Below are 27828 nucleotides of genomic sequence, written 5' to 3'. Positions count from 1 at the left end.
CAGGCCGATTCGGTTTGCAAGGCCTTCATGAGAATCCGAGATATTTGAGTCCTCTTTCTAGAACGTCCAAGATCATTAAATTCGGATATATGAGCAAGAAGTTAACGTTTCCGGAATGGACACAAGTCTAGACGCCTTTCTCTGTTCGTGTAAATGCACTGCGAAGATGAGCCCTCCAGGAAGCCTTCCACTTCCCTTCGCCAAGTCTCATGTATGTTCTTCAAGTGTTCATCAAAGTTTCAACCCAGCACATGACCCCATGGTGTATGGCCCTCGGTGTGAGACTTCTTCAGATGGCGAGTGTTGATTGTGGTTCTCAACTATTCAAGGGTCGGTTCGGTAATTTGAGTTCGGAGAAGATTAAGTTGATTAAATTTTATTAAGTTCTCAATTACAGTTCGTTCAGTTCGGAGGTCTCTCGACGAACTCGATAAAATATTCAGGTCTCTATTCTCCGGGTCCGAAAAGATCCCTTCTACAGTAACAATTCTACTATTTATAGTACATAAGCGAGGAAATGTTCTAGGGCTTCTCGTTCAGCTCTCACCGCCTCTTGTTGCTGGGCTTCTTTCTCATGGGTCGCGCTGTCAGGTCAGGCCCATTTCGGCTAAGACCATCGTAAACTGGGGTCGATTGGGCCGGTCTCGGTCTTTAACCGGTCCGAACCGGGGAGCGGAGCGTACCACCAACAGTATGTCCCCCCCCCAGTTCGGGAAATGGACCTGACTGACTTTTGCCGAATTGGAGCTGGATCGGTATATAGACCGAGGTCGGTGGTGTCGAGTTCTCGACTTACACCCTTCTTCATTTCTCTGGTGTCTTGGCAAGGATATTTTAAGTATTTTCACTCGCGGGGAACTGAAAAGACGCGTCGGTTTAGGCGGGAAATCGGGACGTTACGAAGCGCGGAAGTCGAGAAGTCGCAATGATTCACTCTTCTTCTATAAATAGGGTTCAACTCTCCCCATTTCTCACTTTCGCTCCTACTGCCAAGGTATTTGCTCTCCCTTCTCTCTAAATTTTCTTCTTTCTCTCTCTAGAATTCCGGTCGCCGTCCGCCGTGCTCTCTCGTCGACGGTTGTTCTCTTGAGTTCTCTGACGATGTCTTCCGACTCTTCTTCCAATTCCGAGGTCGCCATTCTTCCCGAACACCGTAGGGAGGAAACTTCTACTGACATCTCGAGCTCGGGATCTACAGAACATTCTTCGAACGCTTCCCTAGTTCGCAAGAATTCCCGTGTCGTCGAGGTCAGCTCTGGTAGCCGAGTTCCAATTCGGGCTCCAGAGCAGATGGATCGAGATCTCCGCGAGCCCGAAGGCCAAGTTCCTACCGACCTGGTCCAGGGGCGGGAACCTGATGTGAAGACAGATGAGGACGCTCCATTGCACGAGGTCGGGGAAGGAGGAACGCAGGATCCAGACGACGATGATATGATGTTGATCGTGGATCGGCCATGTGTATGTGCCCCGGTGAAGTCTACCTTGTCATCTCCGGAGACGGTTCGGGCTGCTATGATGATCGGCGGAGCCCCTCCTGGAATCATTATTCAAGTTCCTGAACCGGAAAAGCGCCCTTGGGATGCACCCGAGGGTTTCATCTATGTCTACGAGGCCTATTTCCGCGAGGCCGGATTGACTTTCCCTTTGCCCCGCTTGTTGTTCGCCTACTGCAATCGTCGTGGCTGCGCGATATCGCAACTTCAGCCGGCGTCGATCGTAAACTTTGTTGGGATTCTCCAGCTCGGGCGTGACGTCCGGGCTCACATCAACATGGCCCAATTCGAGGAGCTCTTTATTATGAAGGTCTCGTCGGCCAAAAGCTGGTTTCTGTCGGTGAATTGCAACCCGAAGTTCGACCTGGTCACAGGGAACAAGGCTAGCAAATTTCCGAACTGGGATCAGAGTTACTTCTTTGTTCGCGTTGACTCGTCATCTGCTGAGAATCCGGAGAGCACGTTCCGGACTGGCTGGAGTGTCGATTTCGGTACATATCTCATGGTTGACTCTCCTGTTCCTTGGTCGATACTGATAAAAATTCTTTGCTTATGCAGATCGTCACGTTCCAGGATTCATTCAACGCTCCCTCCCGTCCGACCTTGCGAAGCAATTAAGTCTCCCCGGACAGCGCCGTTGGCCCCTTGCCTATCGGGAGAAGATCGACCGCCGGATAAAGAGAGCTCAGGATAGAGGTATGAATTCTCAGGTCGTCTTGAATTTGTTGTCACTTAGTTTTTTTTTATTATGGTTGACACACTTGTCTTTTTTTTGTAGCCAAAACTAAGGCGGAACCCAGCTCGTCGAGGCCGGTACCGAAGAAGAAGAAAACGAGGAAAATCAGCCAGTCAAGTCGGAGAAGGATGGCATTCGACAGATTTGACATTCCAATGATGGACTTTGGGGCTGACGAGGAAGAAGATAATGCCCTGATCGATATTGTCGGTCTCGACGGGAATGAGGCCGGTGATGGCGTTGAAGCCGCTATCGGGGACGAAGTCGACAATGTCCCGGTCGGCCTGGTTAACCCTCTGATCCCGGTTGCGGAACCGGAGGGCAACGTGGCGGGAACTATTGTTCTTGAGGCGACTCCTCAGCCTCAAATGGAGGAAGGGGAAATTGGTGAGCAGGATGAGGACGAGCTCACCATTGTCGACCGTGCCCAAAGGAAGAATGGCAAGTCCTCGAAGAAATCGTCTCGGAAGAGGGGTGGTGATCCCGAGACGGCTGTGAGCGAGGGGACTCTGGTTCTTCGCGAGTCGCCTAATGCTTCTCAGATTCCCCCAGCGGATCCGGCAGCTGAGACCGGAAACCCGAGGTCGTCCAAGAGGCGTCGGACCTCTGACTCGTCCTCTTTTTCAGTCCGGCTTCAGTACAACAAAGACCGGTCCTTTTTCGATGACTCGACTGCCTGCGCTGAGCTCTTCAGGCAGATCGTGCCGGCCTCGTCTCCGATGCCTGAGACAAAGGACCTCTTCTGCCCCAAGTCTTATGCTCGGGTCGCGAAATCTGCCTCTGTTGTAAGCTTCTCTCTATCTTGAATACTTAGATATTTCTTAATCTTGGAATGTCTGATTTCGATTTCCATTTTCAGCTCGTCTGTGATACCAATGAGCTTGTTCGCGAGTACGACTCCGAGGTCGAGAGGCTGAGAAAAATTAACGCCGAGGTTGCTGCTGAGAGGGCGTCTTTGGAAGCATCGTACCGGGACGAAAAAGAAAGGTACGAGGCTGCTGTGCTAGCCTTCACCGAAAAGGAGAAGGAGAACGCTGCCTTGAAGGAGCAGGTCGGGGCTCAGGAGAAGCGGACTGCCGAACTGGAGGGAGACATGGATGCTCTGTCCAAGTCGTTCAAGACGAGCGAACTGGAAAGGCGGAGGTACCGAGACACCGAGTCCAAGGGCAGAAAGATGCTGGCCGTGCTTAGGGGCAAGTGCGAGGGGAAGCTTGCCAAGATGAAGGACTTCATGGACAAGTCCGAGCTCAGAAAGGCGCCGTTCCTCAAGCTTAACCAGGCGACTGCTCTGGTCGGCTTCTGCGACTTTCTAAGGAGGGAACACAATATGATCGTCCCGTCGCACATCGTGGAGACGTACGCGCGTAGGGTCAAGAATTGCACGAAGGAGGTCGATGATATCCCCCTTCTGCGGTTTGAGAACGAAGACTTCCTCCTCCCGAGTGACGACGATCTCATTCCCAGGATTGTGCTTCCGCCGGGACGCAGGTTCCGGAGGGTTTGGACCAGTTCGGCTCGAACTCTAGGTCCATCTCGGCTGATCGGGCTGCGAGTCTCAAGAGTCCGGCGTCCGTCGCTCGCCAATGATTCTCTTAGTTTTCCTTAGTTTTATTTTGTTGTTGTAAAGACTATCTTACCCGCATAGCTCGGGTTTTAACTTATCGATTCGTTTTGGTCGCCATTTTTAGGCTTTGTATTTGTTGCCGTCTAGTTCGGCAATTTCGGATATTTAATGAAATGAACATGGTTTTTCTTTATCTCGACTTTTACTTTGAATTTTCCTTTAATATTTTGTTACGAACTGTTTGGAGTTCGGTTTGTTTTGATTAAATTTGGAGTTCGTGATGTTATTGTGACAATGCGGTCGAACTCGGGAAACTCTCCGAACTTGAATCGCAGTCGGCGGATTGCTATTCGGAAGAGTGAGTGCGGATTGGGTTCCGGCTTTGAATAGTGGGCACTATGGGGGTGCGGGCGAGACGGATTTCGGCTTTTGAGATTGTATTCATGGGGAATACTTAGTTGGATCTCCTGGCCGGGGAGTCGGTATGTGGAGTTAGAGATAAGACGAAAAAGATGAATTTTTATTAGATTTGTAGCTGGACTCGGAATCGAGTTGCCTACGTACCCTTTTGCAAGGGATCAAGCCACTCGTAGTTCAGTTTACAGGGGTGAGTTCGGCAGGAGCCGGACTGTTTTTTTTTTTTTTTTTTTTTTTTTTTGAATCGCTGGTGGCGGTAGAATGGATGGTCCGAGCTCGCGGTAGCTGGGACTTAGTAGTAATATCGCTTGAGGTTGTCTGAGTTCCATGATCGCGGGATCGGCGTTCCGTCGAGTTGCATGAGTTCGTAAACTCCGGGCTTGACGATTCTCATTATCTGATAAGGACCTTCCCAGTTCGTTCCCAGCTTGCCGGCGTTTAACTCCTCGGTGTTGTGGAACACCTTGCGCAGAACAAGGTCGCCTTCATCGAAATGCTGACCTCGTACTTTCTTGTTGTAATAGCGAGCAGCGAGCTTTTGATAGTTCTGGATTCGGAGGAGAGCTAAGCATCGCTGTTCTTCCAAGTTATCGAGGTTGTTGAGCACCATCTGGTCGTTGAGGTCGGGGTTCTCGGGGAGCACGGAATATCTTAATGTTGGGATGCTGACTTCTGCCGGACAGAGTGCTTCAAGTCCGTATGCTAAGGAGAAGGGGGATTGTCCGGTCGATCGTCTGGGAGTAGTTCGATGCGACCATAAGACTCCGTCGAGTTCGTCCACCCAAGTGCCTTTCTTAGCCTCAAGACGCTTCTTTATGCCGTCCAGAATGGTTTTGTTGGTTGCTTCGGCTTGACCGTTGCCTTGCGGATATCGCGGGGTCGAGAAACTGAGACGAATTTTGAACTTCGCGCACCAATCATTGAACGTCCCAGCAATGAATTGTGGTCCGTTGTCCGTGATGATCTCGTGCGGGACCCCGTGGCGGCAAATGATATACTTCCAAACAAATTTTTGTACGTCCAGTGCGGTGATCTACGAGTACGCTTCGGCCTCAACCTATTTTGTGAAGTAGTCAGTCATAATCAAGATGTACTGTTTTTGACTTGTTGATCGGCATAAAGGGCCAACGATGTCCATAGCCCACCGCATGAAAGGGTAAGGGGCCGTACTGGTTTGCAGCAGCTCGGTCGGCACGTTTATCATTGGACCATGGCGCTGGCACTTATCGCACTTCATGACAAACTTCTCGCAGTCCGCGTTCATTGTCGGCCAAAAATAGCTGGCTTTTTTTATTTTCAGAGCAAGGGATCGACCTCCCGAGTGATTACCACCGGATCCTTCGTGGATTTCGCGCATGATCTCGACTATATCGTTCCCTGAGACGCAGGCCAAGAGTACTCCGGATGCGCTCCAACAATACAGTTTATCTTTATGCATTGTGTAGTGAGCAGCCCGGACTTTAAGATGACGAGCAGCCCATTTGTCTTCAGGGACTTTGCCATTGAGGAGGTATTCTCGCAGTTCGGCTGTCCAATCTTCGGCGGACTCGTTCCCCTGGTTTTCACTGGTTGATGGGCTATGAATTCCTTCAGTTATGTGCTCGAAGTCGTGATCGGCGGCTGGGTCCTCGAGAGTCTGTTCGGCATTATCCTCAAGAACCTGCTCGGCATTCTTGCGTTGCGTTTTTGACGAGGCCGGATTTTCGTTATAGTTCCGTCGTCGGGTGGCAAAATTGCATTTCAGCGCGGTCTTGATGCTTGGTTCTGGGATACTCTCGACCGGGATTTTTCTCTTCATATGCGGGTCGGAACTGGAAGCTAGGGCGGCTAACGCGTCGGCGGACGAGTTCTCGCCGCGAGGGATTTTGGTGAGTTCAAACGTCTCAAACTGCGAGATGAGTGCCTTAGTCGTTGTTAGGTACGCGTCCATTCGTTCGTTTTTGGTCGTGTATTCCCCGCTTAATTGACTCGCGACGAGCTGCGAGTCGCAGAAAGCGTGAAGATGTCGCACACCGAGCCCTTTAGCCAATCGTAGTCCGGCAAGTAGGGCTTCGTACTCAGATTCATTGTTTGATGCTGGGAATTCAAGGCGGAACGACTGTTTGAGGATCTCGCCGCTTGGAGACTTTAGGCGGATTCCGACACCTGATCCCCGGTGCGATGACGATCCATCGACATGTAGAATCCATAGCTCGGGGGGCTGCTGTTCGACAACGAACTCTTTTGGGAGCTCGATCAGGAAATCGGCGAGTACTTGGGATTTCGCGCTAGTTCGGTTCTTGTATTCTATATCGTACTCGCTTAGCTCGACGGCCCATTTCGCGAGGTGACCTGATTGGCTTGGACTGTGTAGAATGGTTCGGAGCGGCTGGTCGGTTAAGACTGTGATTGAATGGGACTGAAAATATGGCCGAAGTTTCCGAGCAGAAGTCACCACTGCGAGCGCCAACTTTTCTAAAGTCGGGTATCTGGCTTCAGCGTCACTTAGCGATTTGGTGACATAGAATATGGGACGCTGTTCCCCCTATCTTCGCGGACTAGAACACTGCTAACCGCTAAAAGCGGAAATAGCGATATATAAGAACAGCATCTCGCCATTCTCGGGTTTAGCTAGGATGGGGGGAGTCGAGAGATATGTTTTCAGCTGCTTGAAAGCATCTTCGCACTCGGCACTCCAGGTATGATGCTTGTTACCTCGCAACAACTGGTAGAAAGGCAGACACTTATCCGTCGATCTGGAGATAAATCTGTTCAGAGCGGCGATTCGGCCTGTGAGTTTTTGCACTTCCCTTTTTGAAGTCGGGGAAGGTAGGTCTAGAACTGCGGATATCTGCTTTGGGTTAGCCTCGATGCCGCGCTCGGTGACGATGTAACCCAGGAACTCGCCCGCCGTTACGCCGAAGGTGCATTTGGCGGGGTTGAGTTTCATCCCGTACTCGTTCAAAATGTCGAAACACGTTGATAAGTGAGATACGTGGTCCTTAGCATGCAGGGATTTAACCAGCATGTCATCAATGTATACTTCCATCGTTTTTCCGAGCTGACTGGCGAACATGCGGTTCACGAGTCTTTGATACGTGGCTCCCGCGTTCTTGAGACCGAACGGCATGACCTTATAGCAGTAGATTCCTCGATCTGTGATGAACAAAGTCTTTTCCCGATCATCCGGATGCATTAGGATTTGGTTGTACCCCGAGAAGGCATCCATGAAAGATAACAGTTCGTTGCCGGCAGTTGCCTCTACCAACCGATCAATGTGCGGTAGTGGGAAACTATCTTTGGGACAAGCTTTGTTCAGGTCGGTGAAGTCGACGCAGATCCTCCACTTCCCATTCTTTTTCTTCACGACTACCGGGTTCGCTAGCCAGTCCGGGTATCGAACTTCCGTGATCGAAATGGCTTTGAGCAATTTTTCGACCTCATCGTTGACCGCTCGCGCTTTCTAGGGTCCGAGCTTGCGCCTCTTTTGCTTGATATGTTTATATGTAGGATTGATGTTCAGCTCGTGGCAAGTGATGTCTGGACTGATTCCGGGCATGTCGCTGATATTCCATGCGAATGTGGAGACGTTCTTCTGGAGGAAGCTGACGAGTGCTTCCGGAATATTGTTGTCGAGTTCGGCCCCTATGCCGACACATTTTTCTGGATCTGTTGGATCAATGCAGACTTGGTCGACCTGGCTCTGTTTGGGTGGACCGAACTGGCTTACTGCGGCCGTACGATCTTCCTGAAAGGGGCTGATGACGCATGTTCGTGCGAGACTGAGCTTGCACTCGGTGAGATGACATAGTCGGGACGCGGTCTGGCTTCCTTTGAGGGTGAAAATTCCTGACGGGATTGGGAACTTGACGCACTGATGGAACGTTGAAGCGACGGCTTTCATGTCGAACAGCCATGGCGTCCCCAAAATCGCATTGTATATTGCCGGTTTGTTGAGAACCAGGAATTTAATCATTCGGGCTGACCCGCCGACATAAATGGGTATCTTCACCGTTCCTACTGTCCTTGTTTTTTCTCCGGTGAACCCGGTCAATGATTCCATATAAGGCTTGAGCTCGGAATCCAGAAAGTCCATATTCTTGAGTGTTTCCTTGAATATGACGTTTACCGAACTACCCGTGTCGATTAATATCCTGCTTGCTTCAACGTCTCCGAGCTGAAGCTCCACGACGAGGCAATCGTTATGAGGCATATGTACTCCCCGCAGGTCGGCTTCGGTGAATAACAGTGGTACGGTTGTAACCGTTGTCTGGGGTTGCGAACTCGATGCTTGCCGGCTGTACTCTTTGAGGGCTCGAACGGAATAATTGCATGATTCGAATAGAACTGGATTTAGGTCATTTGGAGTTATGAGCTAAAAGTTACACTGAACAGAAGAGAAGCTGGTCAATTCGGGTTTTAAGAGATGCGACTGTAAGCTAAGTGTTGTGTCCTACCTCGGCGTGAATACCTCGGCATGTATGCCGAGGAGGCATGTTTACAAAGTTTTGAGACTATACCTCGAGGTAGGACTTCGGTCTTTCAACACCAAGGCTCCCTTGATCACCAAAATGATCCCAAAACGACTAAGTGTTGAAGCAGACCTTGGTGTGAACCCTTCAGCATGCTATGCCGAGTTCCTATGTTACACAAACCTCGGGTACCAGGCCCCTCGGCATGTATGCCGAGGTCCTTATCTCTCCAACCCAGATTACAAACAAATCCTCTTCACGTTTCAAAGCTTTAACCGGATCAAATGCCAAGTCTCATGTATGTTCTTCAAGTGTTCATCAAAGTTTCCACCCAGCACATGACCCCCTGGTGTATGGCCCTCGGTGTGAGACTTCTTCAGATGGCGTGTGTTGATTGTGGTTCTCAACTATTCAAGGGTCGGTTCGGTAATTCGAGTTCGGAGAAGATTAAGTTGATTAAATTTTATTAAGTTTTCAATTACAGTTCGTTCAGTTCGGAGGTCTCTCGACGAACTCGATAAAATATTCAGGTCTCTATTCTCCGGGTCCGAAAAGATCCCTTCTACAGTAACAATTCTACTATTTATAGTACATAAGCGAGGAGATGTTCTAGGGCTTCTCGTTCAGCTCTCACCGCCTCTTGTTGCTGGGCTTCTTTCTCATGGGCCGCGCTGTCAGGTCAGGCCCATTTCGGCTAAGACCATCGTAAACCGGGGTCGATTGGGCCGGTCTTGGTCTTTAACCGGTCTGAACCGGGGAGCGGAGCATACCACCAACAGTATGTCCCCCCCCCCAGTTCGGCAAATGGACCTGACTGACTTTTGCTGAATTGGAGCTGGATCGGTTATAGACCGAGGTCGGTGGTGTCGAGTTCTCGACTTACACCCTTCTTCATTTCTCTGGTGTCTTGGCAAGGATATTTAAGTATTTTCACTCACGGGGAACTGAAAAGACGCGTCGGTTTAGGCGGGAAATCGGGACGTTACGAGGCGCGGAAGTCAAGAAGTCGCAATGATTCACTTTTCTTCTATAAATAGGGTTCAGCTCTCCCCATTTCTCACTTTCGCTCCTACTGCCAAGGTATTTGCTCTCCCTTCTCTCTAAATTTTCTTCTTTCCCTCTCTAGAATTCCGGTCGCCGTCCGCCGTGCTCTCTCGTCGACGGTTGTTCTCTTGAGTTCTCCGACGATGTCTTCCGACTCTTCTTCCAATTCCGAGGTCGCCATTATTCCCGAACACCGAAGGGAGAAAACTTCTACTGACATCTCGAGCTCGGGATCTACAGAACATTCTTCGAACGCTTCCCTGGTTCGCAAGAATTCCCGTGTCGTCGAGGTCGGCTCTGGTAGCCGAGTTCCAATTCGGGCTCCAGAGCGGATGAATCGAGATCTCCGCGAGCCCGAAGGCCAAGTTCCTACCGACCTGGTCCAGGGGCGGGAACCTAATGTGAAGACAGATGAGGACGCTCCATTGCACGAGGTCGGGGAAGGAGGAGCGCAGGATCCAGACGACGATGATATGATGTTGATCGTGGATCGGCCATGTGTATGTGCCCCGGTGAAGTCTACCTTGTCATCTCCGGAGACGGTTCGGGCTGCTATGCTGATCGGCGGAGCCCCTCCTGGAATCATTATTCAAGTTCCTGAACCGGAAGAGCGCCCTTGGGATGCACCCGAGGGTTTCATCTGTGTCTACGAGGCCTATTTCCGCGAGGCTGGATTGACTTTCTCTTTGCCCCGCTTGTTGTTCGCCTACTGCAATCGTCGTGGCTGCGCGATATCGCAACTTCAGCTGGCTTCGATCGTAAATTTTGTTGGGATTCTCCAGCTCGGGCGTGACGTCCGGGCTCACATCAACATGGCCCAATTCGAGGAGCTCTTTATTATGAAGGTCTCGTCGGCCAAAAGCTGGTTTCTGTCGGTGAATTGCAACCCGAAGTTCGACCTGGTCACAGGGAACAAGGCTAGCAAATTTCCGAACTGGGATCAGAGTTACTTCTTTGTTCGTGTTGACTCGTCATCTGCTGAGAATCCGGAGAGCACGTTCCGGACTGGCTGGAGTGTCGATTTCGGTAAATATCTCATGGTTGAATCTCCTGTTTCTTGGTCGATACTGATAAAAATTCTTTGCTTATGCAGATCGTCACGTTCCAGGATTCATTCAACGCTCCCTCCCGTCCGACCTTGCGAAGCAATTAAGTCTCGCTGGACAGCGCCGTTGGCCCCTTGCCTATCGGGAGAAGATCGACCGCCGGATAAAGAGAGCTCAGGATAGAGGTATGAATTCTCGGGTCGTCTTGAATTTGTTATCACTTAGTTTTTTTTTTATTATGGTTGACACACTTGTCATATTTTTGTAGCCAAAACTAAGGCGGAACCCAGCTCGTCGAGGCCGGTACCGAAGAAGAAGAAAACGAGGAAAATCAGCCAGTCAAGTCGGAGAAGGATGGCATTCGACAGATCTGACATTCCCATGATGGACTTTGGGGCTGACGAGGAAGAAGATAATGCCCTGATCGATATTGTCGGTCTCGACGAGAATGAGGCCAGTGATGGCGTTGAAGCCGCTATCGAGGACAAAGTCGACAATGTCCCGGTCGGCCCGGTTGACCCTCTGATCCCGGTTGCGGAACCGGAGGGCGACGTGGTGGGAACTAGTGTTCCTGAGGCGGCTCCTCAGCCTCAAATGGAGGAAGGGGAAATTGGTGAGCAGGATGAGGATGAGCTCACCATTGCCGACCGTGCCCGGAGGAAGAAGGGCAAGTCCTCGAAGAAATCGTCTCGGAAGAGGGGTGGTGATCCCGAGATGGCTGCGAGCGAGGGGACTCTGGTTCTTCGCGAGTCGCCTAATGCTTCTCAGATTCCCCCAGCGGATCCGGCAGCTGAGACCGGAAACCCGAGGTCGTCCAAGAGGCGTCGACCTCTGACTCGTCCTCTTTTTTCATTCCGGCTTCAGTACAACAAAGACCGGTCCTTTTTCGATGACTCGACTGCCTGCGCTGAGCTCTTCAGGAAGATCGTGCCGGCCTCGTCTCCGATGCCTGAGACAAAGGACCTCTTCCGCCCCAAGTCTTATGCTAGGGTCGCAAAATCTGCCTCTGCTGTAAGCTTCTCTCTATCTTGAATACTTAGATATTTCTTAATCTTGGAATGTCTGATTTCGATTTCCACTTTCAGCTCGTCTGTGATACCAACGAGCTTGTTCGCGAGTACGACTCCGAGGTCGAGAGGCTGAGAAAAATTAACGCCGAGGTTGCTGCTGAGAGGGCGTCTTTGGAAGCGTCGTACTGGGACGAAAAAAAAAGGTACGAGGCTGCTGTGCTAGCCTTCACCGAAAAGGAGAAGGAGAACGGTGCCTTGAAGAAGCAGGTCGGGGCTCTAGAGAAGCGGACTGCCGAACTGGAGGGAGACATGGATGCTCTGTCCAAGTCGTTCAAGACGAGCGAACTGGAGAGGCGGAGGTACCGAGATGCCGAGTCCAAGGGCAGAAAGATGCTGGCCGTGCTTAGGGGCAAGTGCGAGGGGAAGCTTGCCAAGATGAAGGACTTTATGGACAAGTCCGAGCTCAGAAAGGCGCCGTTCCTCAAGCTTAACCAGGCGACTGCTCTGGTCGGCTTCTGCGACTTTCTAAGAAGGGAACACAATATGATCGTCCCGTCGCACATCGTGGAGACGTACGCGCGTAGGGTCAAGAACTGCACGAAGGAGGTCGATGATATCCCCCTTCCGCGGTTTGAGAACGAGGACTTCCTCCTCCCGAGTGACGACGATCTCATTCCCAGGATTGTGCTTCCGCCGGGGACGCAGGTTCCGGAGGGTTTGGACCAGTTCGGCTCGAACTCTAGGTCCATCTCGGCTGATCGGGCTGCGAGTCTCAAGAGTCCGGCGTCCGTCGCTCGCCAATGATTCTCTTAGTTTTCCTTAGTTTTATTTTGTTGTTGTAAAGACTATCTTACCCGCAGAGCTCGGGTTTTAACTTATCGATTCGTTTTGGTCGCCATTTTTAGGCGTTGTATTTGTTGCCGTCTAGTTCGGCAATTTCGGATATTTAATGAAATGAACATGGTTTTTCTTTATCTCGACTTTTACTTTGAATTTTCCTTTAATATTTCGTTACGAACTGTTTGGAGTTCGGTTTGTTTTGATTAAATTTGAAGTTCGTGATGTTATTGTGACGATGCGGTCGAACTCGGGAAACTCTCCGAAATTGAATCGCAGTCGGCGGATTGCTATTCGGAAGAGTGAGTGCGGATTGGGTTCCGGCTTTGGATAGTGGGCACCATGGGGGTGCGGGCGAGACGAATCTCGGCTTTTGAGATTGTATTCATGGGGAATACTTAGTTCGATCTCCTGGCCGGGGAGTCGGTATGTGGAGTTAGAGATAAGACGAAAAAGATGGATTTTTATTAGATTTGTAGCAGGACTCGAAATCAAGCTGCCTACGTACCCTTTTGCAAGGGATCAAGCCACTCGTAGTTCAGTTTACAGGTGTGAGTTCGGCACGAGCCGGACTGTTTTTTTTTTTTTTTTTTTTTTTTTTTTGAATCGCTGGTGGCGGTAAAATGGATGGTCCGAGCTCGCGGTAGTTGGGACTTAGTAGTAATATCGCTTGAGGTTGGCTGAGTTCCATGATCGCGGGATCGGCGTTCCGTCGAGTTGCATGAGTTCGTAAACTCCGGGCTTGACGATTCTCATTATCTGATAAGGACCTTCCCAGTTCGTTCCCAGCTTGCCGGCGTTTAACTCCTCGGTGTTGTGGAACACCTTGCGCAGAACGAGGTCGCCTTCATCGAAATGCCGACCTCGTACTTTCTTGTTGTAATAGCGAGCAGCGAGCTTTTGATAGTTCTGGATTCGGAGGAGAGCTAAGCATCGCTGTTCTTCCAAGTTATCGAGGTTGTTGAGCATCATCTGGTCGTTGAGGTCGGGGTTCTCGGGGAGCACGGAATATCTTAATGTTGGGATGCTGACTTCTGCCGGACAGAGTGCTTCAAGTCCGTATGCTAAAGAGAAGGGGGATTGTCCGGTCGATCGTCTGGGAGTAGTTCGATGCGACCATAAGACTCCGAGTTCGTCCGCCCAAGTGCCTTTCTTAGCCTCAAGACGCTTCTTTATGCCGTCCATAATGGTTTTGTTGGTTGCTTCGGCTTGACCGTTGCCTTGCGGATATCGCGGGGTCGAGAAACTGAGACGAATTTTGAACTTCGCGCACCAATCATTGAACGTCCCAGCAATGAATTTTGGTCTGTTGTCCGTGATGATCTCGTGCGGGACCCCGTGGCGGCAAATGATATACTTCCAAACAAATTTTTGTACGTCCAGTGCGGTGATCTCCGAGTACGCTTCGGCCTCAACCCATTTTGTGAAGTAGTCAGTCATAATCAAGATGTACTGTTTTTGACTTGTTGATCGGCATAAAGGGCCAACGATGTCCATAGCCCACCACATGAAAGGGTAAGGGGCCGTACTAGTTTGCAGCAGCTCGGTCGGCACGTTAATCATTGGACCATGGCGCTGGTACTTATCACACTTCATGACAAACTTCTCGCAGTCCGCGTTCATTGTCGGCCAAAAATAGCTGGCTTTTTTTATTTTCAGAGCAAGGGATCGACCTCCCGAGTGATTACCACCGGATCCTTCGTGGATTTCGCGCATGATCTCGACTATATCGTTCCCTGAGACGCAGGCCAAGAGTACTCCGGATGCGCTCCAACAATACAGTTTATCTTTATGCATTGTGTAGTGAGCAGCCCGGACTTTAAGATGACGAGCAGCCCATTTGTCTTCAGGGACTTTGCCATTGAGGAGGTATTCTCGCAGTTCGGCTGTCCAATCTTCGGCGGACTCGTTCCCCTGGTTTTCACTGGTTGATGGGCTATGAATTCCTTCAGTTATGTGCTCGAAGTCGTGATCGGCGGCTGGGTCCTCGAGAGTCTGTTCGGCATTATCCTCAAGAACCTGCTCGGCATTCTTGCGTTGCGTTTTTGACGAGGCCGGATTTTCGTTATAGTTCCGTCGTCGGGTGGCAAAATTGCATTTCAGCGCGGTCTTGATGCTTGGTTCTGGGATACTCTCGACCGGGATTTTTCTCTTCATATGCGGGTCGGAACTGGAAGCTAGGGCGGCTAACGCGTCGGCGGACGAGTTCTCGCCGCGAGGGATTTTGGTGAGTTCAAACGTCTCAAACTGCGAGATGAGTGCCTTAGTCGTTGTTAGGTACGCGTCCATTCGTTTGTTTTTGGTCGTGTATTCCCCGCTTAATTGACTCGCGACGAGCTGCGAGTCGCAGAAAGCGTGAAGATGTCGCACACCGAGCCTTTTAGCCAATCGTAGTCCGGCAAGTAGGGCTTCGTACTCAGATTCATTGTTTGATGCTGGGAATTCAAGGCGGAACGACTGTTCGAGGATCTCGCCGCTTGGAGACTTTAGGCGGATTCGGACACCTGATCCCCGGTGCGATGACGATCCATCGACATGTAGAATCCATAGCTCGGGGGGCTGCTGTTCGACAACGAACTCTTTTGGGAGCTCGATCAGGAAATCGGCGAGTACTTGGGATTTCGCGCTAGTTCGGTTCTTGTATTCTATATCGTTCTCGCTTAGCTCGACGGCCCATTTCGCGAGGTGACCTGATTGGCTTGGACTGTGTAGAATGGTTCGGAGCGGCTGGTCGGTTAAGACTGTGATTGAATGGGACTGAAAATATGGCCGAAGTTTCCGAGCAGAAGTCACCACTGCGAGCGCCAACTTTTCTAAAGTCGGGTATCTGGCTTCAGCGTCACTTAGCGATTTGGTGACATAGAATATGGGACGCTGTTCCCCCTATCTTCGCGGACTAGAACACTGCTAACCGCTAAAAGCGGAAATAGCGATATATAAGAACAGCATCTCGCCATTCTTGGGTTTAGCTAGGATGGGGGGAGTCGAGAGATACGTTTTCAGCTGCTTGAAAGCATCTTCGCATTCGGCACTCCAGGTATGATGCTTGTTACCTCGCAACAACTGGTAGAAAGGCAGACACTTATCCGTCGATCTGGAGATAAATCTGTTCAGAGCGGCGATTCGGCCTGTGAGTTTTTGCACTTCCCTTTTTTAAGTCGGGGAAGGTAGGTCTAGAACTGCGGATATCTGCTTTGGGTTAGCCTCGATGCCGCGCTCGGTGACGATGTAACCCAGGAACTCGCCCGCCGTTACGCCGAAGGTGCATTTGGCGGGGTTGAGTTTCATCCCGTACTCGTTCAAAATGTCGAAACACGTTGATAAGTGAGATACGTGGTCCTTAGCGTGCAGGGATTTAACCAGCATGTCATCAATGTATACTTCCATCGTTTTTCCGAGCTGACTGGCGAACATGCGGTTCACGAGTCTTTGATACGTGGCTTCCGCGTTCTTGAGACCGAACGGCATGACCTTATAGCAGTAGATTCCTCGATCTGTGATGAACGAAGTCTTTTCCCGATCATCCGGATGCATTAGGATTTGGTTATACCCCGAAAAGGCATCCATGAAAGATAACAGTTCGTTGCTGGCAGTTGCCTCTACCAACCGATCAATGTGCGGTAGTGGGAAACTATCTTTGGGACAAGCTTTGTTCAGGTCGGTGAAGTCGACGCAGATCCTCCACTTCCCATTCTTTTTCTTCACGACTACCGGGTTTGCTAGCCAGTCCGGGTATCGAACTTCCATGATCGAAATGGCTTTGAGCAATTTTTCGACCTCATCGTTGACCGCTCGCGCTTTCTCGGGTCCGAGCTTGCGCCTCTTTTGCTTGATATGTTTATATGTAGGATCGATGTTCAGCTCGTGGCAAGTGATGTCTGGACTGATTCCGGGCATGTCGCTGATATTCCATGCGAATGTGGAGACGTTCTTCTGGAGGAAGCTGACGAGTGCTTCTCGAATATTGTTGTCGAGTTCGGCCCCTATGCCGACACATTTTTCTGGATCTGTCGGATCAATGCAGACTTGGTCGACCTGGCTCTGTTTGGGTGGACCGAACTGGCTTACTGCGGCCGCACGATCTTCATGAAAGGGGCTGATGACGCATGTTCATGCGAGACTGAGCTTGCACTCGGTGAGATGACATAGTCGGGACGCGGTCTGGCTTCCTTTGAGGGTGAAAATTCCTGACGGGGTTGGGAACTTGACGCACTGATGGAACGTTGAAGCGACGGCTTTCATGTCGAACAGCCATGGCGTCCCAAAAATCGCATTGTATATTGCCGGTTTGTTGAGAACCAGGAATTTAATCATTCGGGCTGACCCGCCGACATAAATGGGTATCTTCACCGTTCCTACTGTCCTTGTTTTTTCTCCGGTTAACCCGGTCAATGATTCCATATAAGGCTTGATCTCGGAATCCGGAAAGTCCATATTCTTGAGTGTTTCCTTGAATATGACGTTTACCGAACTACCCATGTCGATTAATATCCTGCTTGCTTCAACGTCTCCGAGCTGAAGCTCCACGACGAGGCAATCGTTATGAGGCATATGTACTCCCCGCAGGTCGGCTTCGGTGAATAACAGTGGTATGGTTGTAACCGTTGTCTGGGGTTGCGAACTCGATGCTTGCCGGCTGTACTCTTTGAGGGCTCGAACAGAATAATTGCATGATTCGAGGGCTCCCATAATCATATTGACCTTCTTCCTAGTTTTAGGTACGTTCGTTTCTCTATTCGGTGCTTCGCGGTCTCGCTTAGGGGGAGCAACCTGTTCTTCATCAGAGTCGGCTGCCTTAGCAGTCTCTTGATTGCCGGATTTGTTTGGTCGTGGGTTCGGTCGCCGTGGTCTCGGTTTAGGCAGGTCTGCGGTGTCGATCTCGCCCTTGCGGAACTGTTGAAGTAAGAAGTCCCTCAGATGTCGGCATTTCTCCGTGCTATGCCCATATCGCTCGTGATATTCGCAAAAACGTTCGCTTAGCGGCGTATCGTCGTCTTTATGCCATGTGTTCCAAGATTTCGGCGGCCGTCCTGACTTTTGATTTGACGGTCCCGCCTGGTTCACTACTCCATGCGGTTTGCCGGACTGGACTTTTGTTTCCGAATTATCCTTTGCGGTCAAGGTCTGGCCGGGCTTTGACGCTGAATACTGCCGATCTTTGGCGGCCTCTTCTTCTTCTTCCGCGATGAAGATGTTTGACTTGTGGAGCGCGTCCTCAAGGGTGAGGGGTCTGTTCCTGCGAAGCTCTTTATGAAAAGGTGATTTGTACCATGTTTTCTGGTATAAGGCTTCGAGGGCGGCCTCGTCGTCCACCGTGCAGTGCGCCACGATTTGCTTGAAACGTGCCATGAAGTCTCGGAGTGATTCGTTTCCATCGAGAAATGCTTTGCGAACTTAGTCGAAAGCTCCTTGTAGTTATCAATGGAGTCGGCTTCCAATCTTGAGAACCAATCCAAAGCTATGCCTTCGAGGTGCTCGACGAACAGTTGGCATTGAATCGCGTCTTTCTGCTCGGCCGAGGTGAACTTCAATCGGTTGATCACGATGCCGAACGAGGTAAGGAAATGTCTCGGGTCTGAGTTCCCTTCATCGAACGCAGTTTAAACTTTTCCAGGTTAGGGACGGGGACGTTGGTGATCCGGGAAGTGAACGGTGTTTTCTGTGCTTCCTAGATTACGCGGTCGATCTCAGGTGCCGAACTGGTGGCTTGGTGAAATTTGGAACTGATCTCTCGCAGTTGGGCCTGCATCCGTTTGATTTCCAGGTCGCGCGCTGTTGGTTGAGCTCGTATGTGCTGGGACGGGCTCTCAAACTGTTGCTGTTGCTGTATTACCGATCGCGCCGCCGTGCACTGCGGGTCTCGCTCTCCTTGGAAATCGCTGATGAGGTTTCGTCGTCGAAGCGGACTTTCCTGTTGCAGGCTAGAGATCTGCGCGGTGAGAGTCGCGAATTTGGCATCATTGCTGCGGACTAGCTCCTGCATCTGAGCAGCGAAGGCGTTCATGAGTGCAGTTGGATCGAAGGCAGCTGGTGAAGCCTGGTGAGTGCTTGAGCTCGGCTCTGCTCTAATCTCTTGCGTTCCAGTTTGAGGTCGCACGGGACTACGGTCGTCTTCTCCTATGTGTCCTCCGAACTGGACGGGGCTGTCTGCACATGTCATTTGACTCCCGACCTGGACTGAGGTCGGTTGTCCGCCGTCTGCACGGGTCGTCGGACTCCCGACCTGGATTGAGGTCGTTTGTCCACCATCGGTCGTCATGTCTTCGAGGTCGATTACCGAATCGGCCCCACGGTGGTCGCCAATTGTTGATTGTGGTTCTCAACTATTCAAGGGTCGGTTCGGTAATTCGAGTTCGGAGAAGATTAAGTTGATTAAATTTTATTAAGTTCTCAATTACAGTTCGTTCAGTTCGGAGGTCTCTCGACGAACTCAATAAAATATTCAGGTCTCTATTCTCCGGGTCCAAAAAGATCCCTTCTACAGTAACAATTATACTATTTATAGTACATAAGCGAGGAGATGTTCTAGGGCTTCTCGTTCAGCTCTCACCGCCTCTTGTTGCTGGGCTTCTTTCTCATGGGCCGCGCTGTCAGGTCAGACCCATTTCGGCTAAGACCATCGTAAACCGGGGTCGATTGGGCCGGTCTCGGTCTTTAACCGGTCCGAACCGGGGAGCGGAGCGTACCACCAACAGCGAGGGGTGGCTCCAGCAACCCAGAAAGGGCGGGTCAGTACCCAGTTTGTCCTGGGCTGACCCGGCCCACACTCTTTTATATAAATAGTTTTTAGAGACTAAAACCCTAGTTATCCATTATCTTATCCTCTAATCTGCTTTCTTTTTGTTTTCTCTCTACTTCTTAGTGTAAAAACGAGTTTGATCAAGAGATATCTAGCAGATTTAATCATCTTAAGGCTGTTTCTTATTATCTGATCATCTCATCTCTGCTTCTAATCATGATTAACACCACCTCTTGCAAAGGAAATGGTGTGTTAATCATGATTAGTGAGTAATCATCTTTTAAGCTTCTAGGTGTGTAGATTAGGGTGCTTAGATGATCGGTTTATGATGTTTAGGTTCTAGATTCTCATTTCCTTTCCTTAGTTAGCTGCTCTTAATGTTAGATCTTTGCACATCACTCTGATCTAGACCTTAGACATTTCTCCACCCACAAGGTGTTTGATGAAATGTCTGAATGAGCTAAGCTAAGGGTTTATGCCTTTTTCATCATGGGAATGATTTGTTAAATGCATGAATGACATATTAGAACTGTTTCTTAATGCTCACTGATTCATATTTCACAAATGATGATTTGGTTTGAAAGTGGATTAGTGTAGAGATTAATGCCTTCATGAGAGGATTAGTTTATATTTGAGTTCCAAGTTAATTGGTTTTGAGATCATGTGATTGCTTGTTGCTGCTTTCTGTGTAAGATTCGGTCTCTTTGAAATAGAAACCGTTTGGTCATTATTAGACTTGATACTTTATGCTTGTTGATTGCTTGATCTTGCTTAAGGTGAAGTAATCTTGATTAAGTGATTTACAAAGAGATTATTGTCATGAGAGTGAATTAATCTGCTTTTGAAGTCTAGACTAAAGAGTAACTTGCATTGCATTATTGTTCTTAGCATCATGAATAAATCTCTAAAGCACCCTAATCAATGATCACATCTAGAGGTTTAGCTTTCATCATCTTTATTATCATCATCGTCTTGTTTAGCTTGCTTTCTTTACTTCTTTATCATTGCTTGTTTGTTCCTTGTTTATGTTTTCACTTGTTACTTGTCACCAAACCTGTCTTTTATTAGCTTGACTTAAGAACTTATCATATAAACTAGTGCCTAACTACCACACATTTGGATTGACACCCCTTATACTACTTTGACAAGGGGATTGATAACCCTTCTAAGAGCTTCAAAACTCTTAGTTATCATATAACGATTAAACTTTAATGATTTTATATAAAAGTGCATGATAACATAGGTAAGTCAACATAATGATAGTAAAAAAAACGATAGAAAGCCTACATCAAGGTAATTTTAAGTATACAAATCGTTCTTGCTAAGATTCAACACTTTACAATGCTACCATAGATAAGAGAATTGTAGAGAGTCCAAAACAATATATTTTCTTGAACCACCGCTGCTAACAGGAAGAAGCTGTCTTAAATCACTTCCAAACACAATTACTTTACCACTAAATGGTTTATCTTAATGTCTACTAATAATATCATACAAAATTCAGTCCAAACTCTCAAAACAATATCTACTCACTATAAGGGCTTTGTCCCAGATTATTAGTGATGCCTCAGCCAATAATTCAGCTAAGTCTGTTCCTGGTACAATATTGTAAGTAAACCATTCATCAGGATTAATAGGAATTTCAAATCAGGAATGCGTTGTTCTTCCACTAGGCAGTAAGAGGGCAGCAATTCCAGTACTTGCAGCAGATAGTATTTTCCACAAATTAGTTATTCCTATTCCTCCAAAACCATGCACGAAAAAACCCTACCTTGATCTTTAGAAACAGCATCCATTATCTCTGTAGAGACTCCCCCTTCGTTCATTTGTTAATCCTGGTAACATTTTCTGCTCCATTGCTCTCATTTCATCTCTGTTGTAATTACGCTTGTTAAAAAGCATTCTGCTTGCAGAGGCATTGTGATAGTTTGCTGAGGGAACAGGCATTCCATCAAAATGAGAGACTGAACTTCCATTGCTCCGTACAATTGACTCTATTGCATCCAGAGTAAAAAAATTAAGTTGTTCTTCTGTCAGAGTCAAATATGTAAAACAGATAAAAACTCATTGCTTAAGAACAATAATATATTAACAGTCCTTAAGTAAAACATATTGTTATATTATTCAAAAGATACCTGGATTAAAGAAGCTCCCATGTCTCTTCTAAAACTGCAAAAGGAATAATTATACTATTAGTAGTAAGTATTATAGCAAACAACTTCCTAAGATAACATCTTGATCCCCAAATGCTAGCTTCTTTTATTCATTCTATGTATTCAGCATCATCATCATTTAAATTTGACAATTTATCAATAATAATCATCATAGTAACGATATTAATTCTTTTAAAAATAACTTTCATTTGATGTATGATTTACAAGAATGCCATGCTGATGTGTCATCATAAGAGAGCTTCTCAAAACACATATAAAAAATGCTTACTTTACTAGAGTAATTACATCATATGCCATTAGCATTAATTTGGTTAGAGAATAGTTCATATATTTTATATATTTAATATTCAACATTTAATTTGTAAACATATCTTTCTCTTTCTATTTCTTAATAACATATTTATAAAAATTTAATACATAATATTACTTATATTATTAAACATTATATTTTTTATATCATTTTTCTTTGATCTTAATTTTGTTAAAAAAATAATCACATTATCCATTTAATCTAAAATTTTATGCATATTATAATTCAATTTTTAATATTAAAAACAAAATATTTTAGTCTTATGTTGAACCGCTTAGATAGAACGTATTAATCCAATTTAGTATATTCAAATGTGTAGTTTTATTCATATAAAATACTATTAAACTTAATTATAAAAATACTAATAAAATTAATTATAAAATACTATTAAAATTAATTATAAAACCAATAATGATCTAGCATTATGTAATTTTATTACAAAATAAATGTAATTATAACCATTATTTGTAACTGTATAATCTAGGGGTGGGAAAAAAACCGAACCGAATCAATCCAACTGAACCAACCGAACTTAAACCAAACTGAACCAATCCATTTTCAAAATATAATATGTTTGGTTGAATTTTTTTACAACCCAACGGTTTGGTTTGGTTTGGTTTTCAACCGAACCAAATCAGTAAACCAATATACTTATTTTATTTAGTTTATTAGTTAATTCATAATATTAGTTTTTTGAAATATGGTGAAATGTAAAATTTGACCTAAACCAACACACAATTTTTTTTTTCAAATTGATTTTTTAAAACCGAATTAAAACCAAACCGAACTAACCAAACCGAACTAAATCAAACCAAATTCAAACTGAAGTCAACTTATTTCGAATGAGTTTGGTTAGAATTTTATTGATCCCAAAATAACCAAACCGACCGAACTCAAACCGAACCCAAAATAAACTAAAGTGCCCACCCTAATCAACACATAAATTTACAATTATAAATATTAGTCAATATTTTTTAGTTGTATTATTATATATTGTATCAAATAAAAAATTTTTAATTAATATTTATTCAGTAGAGAGATGCGGGTAATCACCTAGTATATAAAATATTTTAGTGTCCCTGTTTGTTTCCTAGGGTTTTCAGCTAACTATAACGCAGCTTATTTAAATATTTCAAAAGATTTAGTGATTTTAAAAGATTTCTAATCATAATAAAATTTGTTATAGATAAAGATTGCTGATATAACCAATCGTCCACACAATTATAGTCTTTCGAATCTTCTATTATTATTTGAGAAGGACACTTAAAAAATAACATTTATATCATGTGTTATTAACAACTTTGCCATGTTGATGTGTCAATCTCAGAGAGTTTCTCAATGATTTTTTGAAATTAGACTCAACTTACTAGATTAATTACATTATATGCCATTAATATTAATTTGGTTAAAGATTAGTTTATATAAAATATGTATTTAATACTCAAACATTTAATTTATAAAGATATTATTTCTCTCTTTCTGATTCTTATCAACATATTTATAAAAATTTAATACATAATATTACTTATGTTACTAAAAATTATTTTCTTATCTCATCTTTCTTTAATCTTAATTGTTAAAAAATAATCATATTATCTATTTAATAATAATCATATCTAAATTTTTATTCATATTTTAATTCATATTTTTTTTTATATCAAAGCAAAGTATCTTAGTCTGATGTTAGACCGGTTAGATAGAATGTATTAATCTAATTTAGTATATATCTAATGTGTAATTTTATTCATATAAAAAATACTACTAAAATTAATTATAAAATCAATGATTATCTAAGATTTATGCAATTGTATTACATAATAAATATAACTTTGATTATTATTTATAATTGTATAATCATCATATATTTACAATTATAAATATCAACTAACATTTTAATAGCTGTATTTATATATATTATATTTGCATATTCGAATAAAAGAATTAGGGTTAATATTTACTCCGCACATGGTGCGAATAATCAACTAGTATACAGGGTATAATATGGCAATATCATAACTAAACTTCCAATTTTTCAGGATAAATCTAATATAAAGATATAAATTTCTTAAAAATGTTATCAATTGTTTTATATGTAATACTTTCATATATACTAACATTACAAAGATAATATTTTATATATTCAAAAGAATATAATGTTTTTAAAACCGGACCAGTGACCGAACCGGAAAAAATTTGGGGTCATGGGTTAATATGGTTTAACTGAATTCAACGAGGTTCAACCGGTTTGATGATATTTTACAACCTCTAATTAATTAAATATTAAATAAAATTCTTTAATATTTAAGAAAACATTCATAAAATAAATCCAAAACAACACCAAAATAAAATGGAGTAGCATTAGCAATAATTGTAAAAAAACCTCAATAATCTAAATAAAAAACAGCACCAAAATAAAATAGAGTAGCACATTCAATTTTCCTTGTCCAAATCTTCATCACCTTGAACAAACAAAAATGCAAAATACATATTAATCAAATGTTTTAAATTTTGAATTATAGAATGAAAAAATAATTAAAAAAATAAACTATTCACCATCTTTAGAATATTCTTCAAGAAGTTTATCTTCTAACTCAGAATAATCAAGCTCCCCTTCTTCTTCTTCTTCTTCTTCCACAATCCAAAACTCAGTTTTATCGATAGACTCGAAATCAACTGGATCATATGATCTACTTCTCTTTGATCTACACATAAAGACAAGAAACTATATATTAACAAATATGCATTTAAAAAAAAATCAATCACACTCTACAAATAAAAAACCTGTTTTGTAGACGTAAATTATAATGAACATAGACAAGATCATTGAGCCTTTGATGCTCCAGCCTATTTCTCTTTTTGGTGTGAATGCGTTCAAACACACTCCAGTTCCTCTCACATCGAGATGAAGAAGCTGTTTGACTAAGAATTCGGACTGCGAGCTTTTGCAAATCAGGAATATCACAACCAAATAATTTCCACCATTCATCTACAAATACAACAAGAAAAAAAATCTTCCATGTAATTAAACATCTTAAAAGTTAGAGAAAAACATAATATATTAACATAACATAACATCACTAACCTGGTCGAGTAGTTTTGCTACAAGTAAGTGCCAACTCCTGAGAAAACCTCTTTCTCAATCTCTATAGCGGCCAATAGTAGATACTAGTTTTGTTTTACTTAAACCACCATTCTGCTTTTCAATCAAATTTAGCATTCCACTTGTAATCTCAGGCTTGTCACTAAAGTTCTTTGTATCGTACAAGAAAGCTGAATTCAGAAAGTAAGCGGCAGCATAAATATCACGACGTAACATCTTATCCCACCTATTGTTAATGATCCTTGTATAAGGCCTGTAAAGATCTTTTTTTTATCGAATATCTTCTTGATACCAAACCGTACCCTATACATCCCTTCATATACATAAGTCAAAGATGGTTCTCTCATCAGAATCACAAATACGCAGCAAATGTGCACAATCATAAAACACCCATTCCAAAAGTCTTCATCAAAATAAGTTGTTTCACACGCTTTGGTTTCTCTGATCTCGATATTTTTCTGAACTCCTGATCAACCACCATACTCTGCAACTCATCCTTATGAGTATACAAACTCTGCAATGCTATGAAATTTGTAGCAAAACGAGTGTCTGCAGGACGAATTATCTCTCTCCACCCTGGTCTGTTTCTTAACCAATTCAAGATATGCTTATGGTTATACGCAAACACAGTTATCTTTGATGCAGAACTGGTTAGCTTCTCCACCTGAGGTAGTTCTGTCATATCTTGAAATATCAAATTAATACAGTGGGCTGCACATGGCGACCAATACATGGCAGGATATCTTTCTACAAGCTTAGCACCAGCAGCTTTGTAGTTAGGTGCACTATCTGTCACCATATGGACCACATTTTGGGGGCCAATAATCTCCACAACGTCAGCAAATAGGTTACAAAAATTCTCTGCATTGGTATATATTCCAGAAGAATCGACTGATTTGATGAAAGTTATCCCTTTAGGACAGTAGACCAGAAAATTGATTAATGGTCTTTGCCTTGTATCTTTCCATCCATCAGCCATCAAAGTACAACCAGTATCAGCCCATGTACTCCTAACAGAGTCAATAATTGATGAAACTTGCAGTTTAGCATCACGTAGTAAACGAACACGTAAATCATGATATGAAGGTCCAATGTAACCATGACCCATGCTTGCAATTTTGCTGATCATAGGCTGATAAAACCTAGAATTCACTGCATTCATGGGCATACACACGTCATAGAAAAACAAAGCAACTACCATATCAGCATCATGAATCTTTTCCTTGCTTTGCAGACATGACTTTATGGTAGGTTGCACCTGATCTTCTAAACCCCTTTTAAAGTATGAGTTTATATCGGTACTACCATTTCTTTTCCGACTCAGAGGCACAGAACCTTGATGAGAAGCTTGACCATCATCTACATCATGAAATTTTCTCATAACATTAACCCCCCTTTTCTCTTTTGCTCTATCCTCGTTTTCTTTGAGTGACTTTCTCATTGCGTATTGAACTTCTGAAGGAACCTTCTTGCATGCATTGGTACTTCCTTTCTGTCCAACTACATGTTGTTTCATTCTATTGATTCCACCTCCCTGGTTTTTCTTACCACAAAAGTCACAAGTAAAACTACATTTTCCAAGTGAATATACAGTTTGAGTGACATATGCCCAAGCCGCATCATATTTTTGACGAACAGAATGTTGTGAAGGCAATTGAGATTCTGTGTATGTATCTGATGGAAGTGTCGCATCTGAATCATTCTCTTCCATTATTGAATTCACTACAAACAAAATAAAAACCAAACAAAAATAAAGCAATTAAAAATTTGATTACGTCAAAGCACACCAAGTGGTAGTTTATATAATAGATACTAAAAGTCTTAAACTAACTAAACTCAAGAAACTACTCAATAATTTAATGGTTGTAAAACGTAGTCATGATCGTTCTAGGCTTTGATCGAAAGTTTGAAACACTTTACCTTGGTTTTGAACTGTAAACGTAGTAAGGCGGTGGTGAGTTGCAGAGAGAAAGGCAGAAAGTTGTAAACTTAGAAACCCTAAATATCAAATAACGAAGGTAGAAAGACATAAAAAAAAACGATTTAAGCTTTTTTCTTTGAACCGGTTTTATGAGGTTTGATGGTTCGGCCGGTTTCTGGTTTAATCTGGTTTTTAACCGGTCTAACTTTATGTGGGTTTTAGTACTAACCCAACCCGGTTTTACCTCCGGTTCACGGTTTAACCTGGTCAGACCGCCGGTCCGGTCCGGATTTAAAAAAATTTATGATTTCATATAATAATTAATTAAAATAGTACTTTCTAACTTATGAAAATGGTTGACATTTTAGTTAGGTCACCATAATTTATTATATAAATGTTGAGTTGTGTCTCACAATCTTGACACATCAGCATCTACTATTTTGACACATCAGCTTGAAAATTAATTTTTCCAATTACATTTGATAAAAAAATTAATGCAAAAAGCTATGCATTTTTATTGATATTGGCATCCTGCCTCTTCGGCTCCTTCGTATTTATTAGGTCATATTTGTATTTAACTTCTCATCTTAACGAAACTTCATCTTCTACATTTCATCTGTCTGTTGTACTCGAATCTTTTAAGCTTCTTTTTATTCACTCTCAGTTTCATGTTTTTATCTTCTTTCTACTATATGAAGGCTACTGATTCCAAATTGTAGACAATAACCCATTTGATAGTTTAACTAATTTACTATTTTCTTTTGATTATCTCGGTATATTGTTAGGTTAGCAAATGCATAGACAATAACCCATTTGTTAGGTTTACATTCTCTATCTTACAAATGCATAAATAATTATTTGTTTTTTTGCTGTTCACTTCATATAAAAATGCAGACTCATGATCTCAAAGCTGCGTTTATGACCCCAATTCAATAACACCACTATCCTTTTTACCCGTAAGGGAATTGAGTATCGACTCTCAAATA

General features: G+C 44.6%; 6 protein-coding genes across 6 annotated transcripts; 2 read left to right on the top strand and 4 right to left on the bottom strand.

The window, feature by feature from the left end:
* Positions 1-1101: 1101 nt before the first annotated feature.
* LOC112089767 (meiosis-specific protein ASY2-like) lies at positions 1102-3835 on the top strand. The gene is made up of 4 exons (XM_024160522.1): positions 1102-1984; positions 2052-2189; positions 2272-3014; positions 3089-3835. Exons 1-4 carry the CDS (start codon positions 1102-1104, stop codon positions 3833-3835), a joined length of 2511 nt encoding a protein of 836 aa, XP_024016290.1.
* A 667-nt stretch (positions 3836-4502) lies between these two features.
* LOC112089766 lies at positions 4503-7418 on the bottom strand. The gene is made up of 3 exons (XM_024160521.1): positions 6764-7418; positions 5305-6646; positions 4503-5097 (listed from the first exon to the last, which is right to left on the bottom strand). The coding sequence occupies exons 1-3, from the start codon at positions 7416-7418 to the stop codon at positions 4503-4505; spliced, it is 2592 nt and encodes an 863-aa protein (XP_024016289.1).
* A 234-nt stretch (positions 7419-7652) lies between these two features.
* Positions 7653-8402, bottom strand: LOC112089765. The gene has a single exon (XM_024160520.1). It carries the CDS (start codon positions 8400-8402, stop codon positions 7653-7655), a length of 750 nt encoding a protein of 249 aa, XP_024016288.1.
* A 1446-nt stretch (positions 8403-9848) lies between these two features.
* On the top strand, positions 9849-12565 carry LOC112089764 (meiosis-specific protein ASY2-like). The gene is made up of 4 exons (XM_024160519.1): positions 9849-10731; positions 10799-10936; positions 11020-11762; positions 11837-12565. The coding sequence occupies exons 1-4, from the start codon at positions 9849-9851 to the stop codon at positions 12563-12565; spliced, it is 2493 nt and encodes an 830-aa protein (XP_024016287.1).
* Positions 12566-16708: 4143 nt separating this feature from the next.
* LOC112089763 lies at positions 16709-17947 on the bottom strand. Its single transcript, XM_024160518.1, has one exon. The coding sequence runs from the start codon at positions 17945-17947 to the stop codon at positions 16709-16711; it is 1239 nt and encodes a 412-aa protein (XP_024016286.1).
* A 7353-nt stretch (positions 17948-25300) lies between these two features.
* On the bottom strand, positions 25301-26632 carry LOC112089762. The gene has a single exon (XM_024160517.1). The coding sequence runs from the start codon at positions 26630-26632 to the stop codon at positions 25301-25303; it is 1332 nt and encodes a 443-aa protein (XP_024016285.1).
* Positions 26633-27828: the final 1196 nt, after the last annotated feature.

Source organism: Eutrema salsugineum, unplaced genomic scaffold (genome assembly GCF_000478725.1).
Source record: "Eutrema salsugineum unplaced genomic scaffold, Eutsalg1_0 scaffold_11, whole genome shotgun sequence".
Taxonomy (NCBI): Eukaryota; Viridiplantae; Streptophyta; class Magnoliopsida; order Brassicales; family Brassicaceae; genus Eutrema; species Eutrema salsugineum.
This window is presented reverse-complemented; position numbering and strand designations above follow the sequence as displayed.

Bases quoted from the DNA above. Each gene is read 5' to 3' on its own strand.
- LOC112089765 (XM_024160520.1), bottom strand. From the start codon at position 8,402: ATGCCTCATAACGATTGCCTCGTCGTGGAGCTTCAGCTCGGAGACGTT.
- LOC112089762 (XM_024160517.1), bottom strand. From the start codon at position 26,632: ATGGAAGAGAATGATTCAGATGCGACACTTCCATCAGATACATACACA.
- LOC112089767 (XM_024160522.1), top strand. From the start codon at position 1,102: ATGTCTTCCGACTCTTCTTCCAATTCCGAGGTCGCCATTCTTCCCGAA. The intron at 1,985-2,051 runs GTACATATCTCA...TTGCTTATGCAG, and splicing joins TGGCTGGAGTGTCGATTTCG to ATCGTCACGTTCCAGGATTC. The intron at 3,015-3,088 runs GTAAGCTTCTCT...TTCCATTTTCAG, and splicing joins TCGCGAAATCTGCCTCTGTT to CTCGTCTGTGATACCAATGA.
- LOC112089764 (XM_024160519.1), top strand. From the start codon at position 9,849: ATGTCTTCCGACTCTTCTTCCAATTCCGAGGTCGCCATTATTCCCGAA. The intron at 10,732-10,798 runs GTAAATATCTCA...TTGCTTATGCAG, and splicing joins TGGCTGGAGTGTCGATTTCG to ATCGTCACGTTCCAGGATTC. The intron at 10,937-11,019 runs GTATGAATTCTC...ATATTTTTGTAG, and splicing joins AAAGAGAGCTCAGGATAGAG to CCAAAACTAAGGCGGAACCC.
- LOC112089766 (XM_024160521.1), bottom strand. From the start codon at position 7,418: ATGGATGCCTTCTCGGGGTACAACCAAATCCTAATGCATCCGGATGAT. The intron at 6,647-6,763 runs GTTAGCAGTGTT...TGGCGCTCGCAG, and splicing joins CGCTATTTCCGCTTTTAGCG to TGGTGACTTCTGCTCGGAAA. The intron at 5,098-5,304 runs GTACATCTTGAT...AATTCGTCTCAG, and splicing joins CGATCAACAAGTCAAAAACA to TTTCTCGACCCCGCGATATC.
- LOC112089763 (XM_024160518.1), bottom strand. From the start codon at position 17,947: ATGGCACGTTTCAAGCAAATCGTGGCGCACTGCACGGTGGACGACGAG.